Source organism: Bombina bombina, chromosome 6 (genome assembly GCF_027579735.1).
Source record: "Bombina bombina isolate aBomBom1 chromosome 6, aBomBom1.pri, whole genome shotgun sequence".
Taxonomy (NCBI): domain Eukaryota; kingdom Metazoa; phylum Chordata; class Amphibia; order Anura; family Bombinatoridae; genus Bombina; species Bombina bombina.
The window spans coordinates 619768352-619778005 of NC_069504.1; the positions used below are offsets into that span (position 1 = coordinate 619768352).

Here is a 9654-nt window from a genome sequence, read left to right on the forward strand (position 1 = left end):
GATTCGGATGTTCGAATGGACCCTGAATAAGAAGGTCCAGTCTCAAAGGTAGCTTCCATGGTGGAGCCGATGACACATTCACCAGGTCTGCATACCAAGTCCTGCGTGGCCACACAGGAACTATCAAGGTCACCGAAGCCCTCTCCAGATTAATCCTGGCTACCAGCCTGGGAATGAGAGGAAACGGTGGGAATACATAAGCTAGGTTGAAGATCCAAGGTGCTACTATTGTCTCCAATAGAGTCGCCTTGGGATCCCTGGATTTGGACCCGTAACAAGGGACCATGAAGTTCTGACGAGAGGCCATCAGAACCATGTCTGGAATGCCCCATAATTGAGTTATTTGGGCAAAGATTTCCAGATGGAGTTCCCACTCCCCCGGATGCTCCTCCATCGCCAGGGAACTCCTTGTTACCCCCTGATGGTTGATATATGTAACAGTCGTCATGATGTCTGATTGAAACCTTATGAATTTGGCCTTTGCTAGTCGAGGCCAAGCCTTGAGAGCATTGAATATCGCTCTCAGTTCCATTATGTTTATCGGGAGAAGAGAGTCTTCCCGAAACCATAGACCCTGAGTTTTCAGGGGTTCCCAGACCGCGCCCCAGCCCACCAGACTGGCGTCGGTCGTGACAATGACCTATTCTGGTCTGCGGAAGCTCATTCCCTGTGACAGGTTGTCCAGGGTCAGCCACCAACGGAGTGAATCTCTGGTTATTTGATCTACTTGTATCGTCGGAGACAAGTCTGTATAATCCCCATTCCACTGTCTGAGCATGCACAGGTGCAATGGTCTTAGATGAATTCGTGCCAAAGGAACTATGTCCATTGCCGCAACCATCAAACCTATTACTTCCATGGACTGCGCTATGGAAGGAAGAAGAACAGAATGAAGTACCTGACAAGAGCTTAGAAGTTTTGATTTTCTGGCCTCTGTCAGAAAAACCTTCATTTCTAAGGAAACTATTATTGTTCCCAAGAAGGGAACTCTTGTTGACGGGGACAGAGAACTTTTTTCTATGTTCACTTTCCACCTGTGAGATCTGAGAAAGGCTAGGACAATGTCCGTATGAGCCCTTGCTTTTGACAGAGACGACACTTGAATCAGGATGTCGTCCAAGTAAGGTACTACTGCAATGCCCCTTGGTCTTAGCACCGCTAGAAGGGACCCTAGTACCCTTGTGAAAATCCTTGGAGCAGTGGCTAATCCGAATGGAAGTGCCACAGGTAATGCTTGTCCAGAAAGGCGAACCTTAGGAACCGAAAATGTTCCTTGTGGATAGGAATACGTAGGTACGCATCCTTTAAGTCCACCGTGGTCATGAATTGACCTTCCTGGATGGTAGGAAGGATCGTTCGAATGGTTTCCATTTTGAATGATGAAACCCTTAGAAACTTGTTTAGAATCTTGAGATCTAAAATAGGTCTGAATGTTCCCTCTTTTTTGGGAATTATGAACAGGTTGGAGTAAAAACCCATCCCTTGTTCTCCTAATGGAACAGGATGAATCACTCCCATGCTTAACAGGTCTTCTACACAGTGTAAGAATGCCTGTTCGAAGATAATTGAGACCCGTGGAACCTTCCCCTTGGGGGTAGTTCCCTGAATTCCAGGAGATAACCTTGAGAAACTATTTCTAGCGCCCAAGGATCCTGAACATCTCTTGCCCCAGCCTGAGCAAAGAGAGAAAGTCTGCCCCCCACCAGATCCTTCCCAGATCGGGGGCCAACACTTCATGCTGTTTTGGTAGCAGTGGCAGGTGACTTGGCCTGCTTACCCTTGTTCCAGCCTTGCATCGGCCTCCAGGCTGGCTTGGTTTGAGAAGTATTACCCTCTTGCTTAGAGGGTGTAGAATTTGAGGCTGGTCCGTTTCTGCGAAAGGGACGAAAATTTGGCTTCTTTTTAGCCTTAAAAGACCTATCCAGAGGAAGGGCGTGGCCCTTTCCCCCAGTGATGTCTGAAATAATCTCTTTCAAGTCAGGGCCAAACAGTGTTTTACCCTTGAAAGAGATGTTAAGCAAAAGCGCTCTGCGCGCCACGATAGCAAACCCTGAATTATTCGCCGCTAATCTAGCTAATTGCAAAGCGGCATCTAAAATAAAAAAGAGTTAGCCAATTTAAGAGCTTGAACTCTGTCCAAAACCTCCTCGTACGAAGATTCTTTATTGAGCGACTTTTCTAGTTCTTCGAACCAGAAACACGCAGCTGTAGTGACAGGAACAATGCATGAAATTGGTTGTAGAAGGTAACCTTGCTGAACAAACATCTTTTTAAGCAAACCCTCTAACCTTTAATCCATAGGATCTTGAAAGCACAACTATCTTCTATAGGAATAGAAGTGCGTTTGTTTAGAGTAGAAACCGCCCCCTCGACCTTGGGGACTGTATGCTATAAGTCCTTTCTGGGGTCGACTATAGGAACTAATTTCTTAAATATAGGGGGAGGACAAAAGGTATGCCGGGCCTTTCCCACTCCTTATTTACTATGTCCGCCACCCGCTTGGGTATAGGAAAAACATCGGGGGGCACCGGAACCTCTAGGAACTTGTCCATCTTACCTAATTTCTCTGGAATGACCAAATTGTCACAATCATCCAGAGTAGATAATACCTCCTTAAGTAGTGCGTGGAGATGTTGAAATTTAAATTTAAAAGTTACAATATCAGGTTCTGCTTGTTGAGAAATTTTCCCTGAATCTGAAATTTCTCCCTCAGACAAAACCTCCCTCCTGGCCCCTTCAGATAGGTGTGAGGGTATGTCAGAACAGACATCATCAGCGTCCTCTTGCTCTTCAGTGTTTAAAACAGAGCAATCACGCTTTCTCTGATAAGTAGGCATTTTGGATAAAAGATTTGCTATGGAGTTATCCATTACAGCCATTAATTGTTGTATGGTAATAAGTATTGGCGCACTAGATGTACTAGGGGCCTCTTGTGTGGGCAAAACTGGTGTAGACACAGAAGGGGATGATGCAGTACCATGCTTACTCCCCTCATTAGAGGAATCATCTTGGGCAATATCATATCTATGGCATTATTATCCCTACTTTGTTTGGACATTATGACACAAATATATCACATATATTTAAATGGGGAGACACATTGGCTTTCATACATATAGAACATCGTTATCTGATGGTTCAGACATGTTAAACAGGCTTAAACTTGTGAACAAAGCACAAAAAACGTTTTACAATAAAACCGTTACTGTCCCTTTAAATTTCAAACTGAACACACTTTATTACTGAATATGTGAAAAAGTATGAAGGAATTGTTCAAATTTCACCAAAATTTCACCACAGTAACTTAAAGCCTTAAAAGTATTGCACACCAAATTTGAAAGCTTTAACCCTTAAAATAACGGAACCGGAGCCGTTTTTACATTTAACCCCTATACAGTCCCAGGTATCTGCTTTGCTGAGACCCAACCAAGCCCAGAGGGGAATACGATACCAAATGATGCCTTCTATAAGCTTTTTCAGTGGTTCTTAGCTCCTCACACATGCATCTGCATGCCATGCTTTCCAAAAACAACTGCGCATTAGAGGCGCGAAAATGAGGCTCTGTCTATGACTAGAAAAGGCCCCCAGTGAAAAAGGTTTCCAATACAGTGCCTGCCGTTTTTATTAAAACAATCCCCAAGATTTAACAACTATTAAAAGTAATAATCTGCCAAATATACTTAGTAAAGTAATCGTTTTAGCCCAGAAAAATGTCTACCAGTTTTTTAAGCCCTAATGAAGCCCTTTATTCTTTTACTTAAACTAAGAAAATGGCTTACTGGTTCCCATAGGGAAAATGACAGCTTCCAGCATTACCGAGTCTTGTTAGAAATGTGTCATACCTCAAGCAGCAAAAGTCTGCTCACTGTTTCCCCCAACTGAAGTTAATTCCTCTCAACAGTCCTGTGTGGAAACAGGCATCGATTTTAGTAACGGTTGCTAAAATCATTTTCCTCTTACAAACAGAAATCTTCATCTCTTTCCTGTTTCAGAGTAAATAGTACATACCAGCACTATTTTAAAATAACAAACTCTTGATTGAAGAATAAAAACTACATTTAAACACCAAAAAACTCTAAGCCATCTCCATGGAGATGTTGCCTGTACAACGGCAAAGAGAATGACTGGGGAAGGCGGAGCCTAGGAGGGATCATGTGACCAGCTTTGCTGGGCTCTTTGCCATTTCCTGTTGGGGAAGAGAATATCCCACAAGTAAGGATGACGCCGTGGACCGGACACACCTATGTTGGAGAAAGTAAATAAAATAGAGGCGGCCTTCAAGGGCTTATAAATTATCATATGTGCCTTCCTAGGTTTGCTTTCAACTAGAATACTAAGAGAACAAAGCAAAAATGTTGATAAAAGTAAATTGGAAAGTTTTTTAAAATTGCATGACCTATTTGAAGAATGAAAGTTTTTTTGGACTTGACTGTTCCTTTAAGGCAGGTTGCTGTACGAAGCTACAGTCAGGCAGAAGTGATGTGCAGCTTTGCCATTTAAGGAGTGCAAGGCATAAAAGGCATAAATCACAAGAAATCAGCACGCATATGCTTGATACTAGGTAGCTCTTATTTTCTTTATGAGAGTCAACAATTTGCCCTATAATACTAGGGGTTAAATTTACCTTGCAGTCTTTCACAGGAGTGTTTTTTGAATTATTCCTGCAGTTGAAACTGTCAATACAGTGCTGAAACTTCTTTCCGACAAGAGCTCCATCTTCCCAGCTAGATTCTGCATATGGAAGGCCCATCCACTTGCAAAGGTATTCTGGCTCATTAGAAGCAGAGGGTCTTCTGCTGTTAACTAAAGTGAATTTTCATAAATGTTAAGTATTCATACTAATGCTAAAGAGCCCATATGACAAGCAATTCTACATAATTTGCTGTTTAAATAAAGAAAACAATTTTAGTGGACAACACTAGAAAGCACCCACTTCACCCATGCAAGATTAACTTCCCAATGCCCTATATATGTGTAAATAGATCTAACACAGGCCATTTGTTTACCATAATGTCACATTTAGGCAACATACTTTAAATATACAAAGTTACATTTAATTACATATTTATGCAGATACACTAAAGGTGGCACAGCAAATATTTGAAAAATATTTCTTCATATAAGATGCTTATAACAAAATATATATGCAAAATATCCCAACATATAAAGGCATAATCTGACTAGTACAGTCCGGCCTTAAATTAAATAAGCATTGTTAAGATGGTAAAGTCTCCTCTTTTTTAAAATCAGATCTGGAATGTTAATGATTTTTTAGATGGAGTTTAATTTATAAGTTGTAATAAAGTTGTGCTATAACAATTCCCCAAGCTCCGCCGCCGACTTCAAAAGTCGTTTTTCTGTGAGCTGTTTGTCTTGTTGTCCAATCAGCGCTCTAGCTACAACTAAAGTGCTATATGGGGAGATCTCTGTTTGGAGAAAAATTCAAACCTTTAGCTCACAGAAAAATTGACTTTTGAAGTGGGCGACGGTATGCAGGGTATTTGAATTTAATTAAAATATTTAAAGGTAAGTTATAGCGTAACTTAATTACAACTGATGAATTAAACTACATCTAAAAATATCACTAACATTTCAGATCTGATTTTAAAAAGGAGAGAGTGAACCATCACTTTAGAAAGCATCCTATTTTTCTAGTTTATTTGTTTCTATGGGGTATTTTATGATTACGGGGCATGTCACTAGCCACAAGTAAAGCTGTTGGCAATCTCCCACAAACCAAGCTATACACGCTTCGTGCAAGCTTTAAAATCTAAACAGCTTTGACTTGCAGCATTTTTACAAAAATGCATATTATAATTAGCAATGTATTGCAAAATAACTAGTTATTTTTTAGAAAAATTGAATTTTCAGAGCTATATTAAAGGGGAAGTTAGCAAAATAAATACAAACTAGAAATTAAAACCAAAAAAATACAGAAATGTATCTTGGTTCATTTCCATAGGCAATTCTCCCGTGTGAGATTCCTCTCCTCTAAGGGGAGGATGGACAGAAAATAAATTGCCCCTAATACTAAGGCCACTTCCCCTATCTTAGTGAATGTTCAGGACAGGATTGGGAAAAAAAGGCAAGGGATGCGATCCTGGTTGGTTTTATCTAGGGCAGGCGTTGCAGACTTACTGCACAGCTACCCAAGGTGTCACTCAAATTTACTGGAACTGTGTCAGTGGAATACTATCATATTGCTTGGTTTCACTGGCTGCAATAATAGTAGTGTTAAATAAATTATTTTGTTATAAATCCATGTTACACTATATATCAGCAATTAAGCTTTAGTTGTTGATAGGCATAAGCAAATATTTGGCATTTGTTATAGAAATAAATGGTGAATGTGGCTGCAGGCTGAGGCTATTTCTGTTGCCGGATTTATTCAAGTAAAAGTGCAACACTCAAATATCTATTCAAATTCTTAAATATTCAAATACAAATAAATCTTGCAGTGAAAACAGAGGGATAATGCTTCCTGCGGCCATACTCAGCATTCATTTCTATAACAAATGACAAATTTGTGCCCATGCCTAATTGTTAAAATGCATATTGTGTATTTAAAATGAAATATACATGTGAAATTTAAATGTTTATGTTCCTTCAAATTTTTTAAAAAAAGCACCAAAGGCAAAAAGATAAGATTTTCAGACTATCATCCCCTATCTGGGCATACATTCTCAAAAAGGTCTGCCATCCCTGGTCTAGGGATATGAGCCAAGAAACAGAAATTTCTGTATTTTGTATTTTCTTTCTTGGCTCTCCCTAGCCAATATTCACCAGATAAATACAAGGGAGAATAGCAATTTGGGTTTCATGTTCCTTTAACCCCTTGGCGTCCGAGGACGTGTCAGGCAGGTCCTACCAAGGGTGTCAGTTAAGGACCAAGGATGTGCCCGACACGTCCTCGGGTAATCTAAGCGCTGGAAGCGATCGAGATCGCTTCCAACCGCTCAAACAGTATTGCAGCGATGCCTCGATGTTGAGGCATCCTGCAATACTGTTCCTGACTGCCGGGCTCCGTTTTGATCGCTCCCACAGAGTGATCACTTCCAGTTTCACTCCACGTGGAGCCCAGCAGTCAGGCAGAGCATTGGAAGCCATTGGGCAGGCTTCTGATGCTCTGTAAGTGTCCTAAGTGCCTCAATGGGTTGAGACACTTAGTAAAATAACATATATAAAAAAAAACAAATTATATATATATATATATATATATATATATATATATATATATATATATATATATATATATATATATATATATATATATATATATATATATATAAAATCCTCGAAATAGTAGCGCTCTAAACCAGGCATAAAAAACCTCCAAAGTTCTTTCACCCAAACTGAGGTAAAGTAAATGATGCTCATCAAGCAAAGATGACGATAAAAAAATCCAGACTATTTCTTTAATCCAAGCGATAAAACAGTAAAAACATCTTATGGATGTTTTTACTGTTATTTTTTTTTATATACAATAGCCCCATAAAGCCCCCTTCCCCATGTGGCTTCAAAGATGGCAATGCCCAGTGCATCATGGGGCTTCTGGGGGTGTCCCTAACCTGCCTCATCATAGGGGCAGGCTAGGGTAATCCAATCTGAGCTTGCCACAATAAAAAAAAATGATAATAAAATAATCCATTTGTCTTATGTCAAAATTTGTAAATATTGACTCTGACCAGTGTGGATCTTCCTCCCTTGCGTTTTTGTGGGAGAGAGACATTTGTGTTTAGGAGAGAGATATATTTGTTAAAAATTGTGAGACCTAAAGGTTATTTTCAGAACAATTAACCTCTAGCTTGCCAGTGATCACTATATATCACTGGCAGTAGCACAGCAGCATTTTTTGCTCTCTGATTTTTTTTAGTGGTTAATTTTTTTTGTACTTTTTTGAGACCCAAAGGCACTTTTCAGAGCCATTAACTCCTAGCTTGCCAGTGATCACTATAAATCACTGTCAGAAAGCAGCACTTTTTTAGGGTTTAATTTTTTTTATTATTATTATTTTGAGACCCAAAGGCTCTTTTCAGAGCCATTTAGTTAATTTAAATTTAAATTTTGTGTTGATATTTTTTTTTAGTATTTTTTTTTTCTCTTTGACAGATACAAATAAATCATGTCACAGAGAACATATAGTGCTGAGGAGGCGTATGCCATCCTTGCGTCAGAGTCAGACGCCTCTATGTCTTACTCAGACCCCAATTTTGACCCTGCCATATGCTCAGATACATTAGATACAGTCTCAAATGATAGTGATGTATCTGTGGCTGCTAGCCTCCCTGCCAGCCACCCTGCCAGAAGGAGACGTATTGCTCCAGCTGCCATTGCTGCTAAAGAGTGGGTGACGCCTCATCACTAGAGGCCAGATATCCCAACCTTCACTGCAAATCCTGGCATAAATGTGGATGTGGCAGGATTTAGCCCCCAGCAGTTTATGGAGGTGTTTCTGGGCAATGATGCATTGGGGAACATTGTCACCCAAACTAAAATTTATATGCCCATCAGTTCTGTGCTACAAAGCCTGACACTTTTTTGGCAAAGCAGCAAAGGGCCCCCATCGATGTGCCAGAATTTAAAAAATTCTGGGCATTGATTATGCTGATGGGCATCATAAAGAAGCCCTCCATCTGCTCCCCCATTTTCTCCCAGAGTACGTTGAGTAAGAGGTATGAAATGATTCTACATTTCATGCACTTCAGCGACAACAGCCTGTGCCCCCTAGGGAGCATCCCCAGTTTGACAGGCTGTATAAAAACATAATTTATGCTTACCTGATAAATTCCTTTCTTCTGTAGTGTGATCAGTCCACGGGTCATCATTACTTCTGGGATATTAACTCCTCCCCAACAGGAAGTGCAAGAGGATTCACCCAGCAGAGCTGCATATAGCTCCTCCCCTCTACGTCACTCCCAGTCATTCGACCAAGGACCAACGAGAAAGGAAAAGCCAAGGGTGAAGTGGTGACTGGAGTATAAATTAAAAAATATTTACCTGCCTTAAAACAGGGCGGGCCGTGGACTGATCACACTACAGAAGAAAGGAATTTATCAGGTAAGCATAAATTATGTTTTCTTCTGTTAAGTGTGATCAGTCCACGGGTCATCATTACTTCTGGGATACCAATACCAAAGCAAAAGTACACGGATGACGGGAGGGATAGGCAGGCTCTTTATACCGAAGGAACCACTGCCTGAAGAACCTTTCTCCCAAAAATAGCCTCCGATGAAGCAAAAGTGTCAAATTTGTAAAATTTGGAAAAAGTATGAAGCGAAGACCAAGTTGCAGCCTTGCAAATCTGTTCAACAGAGGCCTCATTCTTAAAGGCCCAAGTAGAAGCCACAGCTCTAGTGGAATGAGCTGTAATCCTTTCAGGAGGCTGCTGTCCAGCAGTCTCATAAGCTAAACGAATTATGCTAAGAAGCCAAAAAGAAAGAGAGGTAGCAGAAGCTTTTTGACCTCTCCTCTGCCCAGAGTAAGACGTTTGTCGAAATTCCTTAGTTGCCTGTAAGTAAAATTTTAGAGCACGGACTACATCCAGGTTGTGCAGTAGACGTTCCTTCTTCGAAGAAGGATTTGGGCATAAAGAAGGAACAACAATCTCTTGATTGATATTCCTGTTAGTAACTACCTTAGGTAAGAACCCAGGTT

The 9654-nt window shown here is 40.5% G+C and overlaps 1 protein-coding gene across 4 annotated transcripts in view; it reads right to left on the minus strand.

Annotated features, from left to right (window-relative positions):
• The window catches only part of CHD2 (chromodomain helicase DNA binding protein 2), a 1035232-nt gene that overhangs the window by 607620 nt on the left and 417958 nt on the right, over window positions 1-9654 (minus strand). For all 4 annotated transcript variants that reach the window (XM_053717628.1, XM_053717629.1, XM_053717630.1 and 1 more), the window contains one exon: window positions 4625-4803. In XM_053717628.1, the coding sequence (XP_053573603.1) occupies window positions 4625-4803 (179 nt within the window). The remainder of the gene's footprint in view (window positions 1-4624; window positions 4804-9654) is intronic.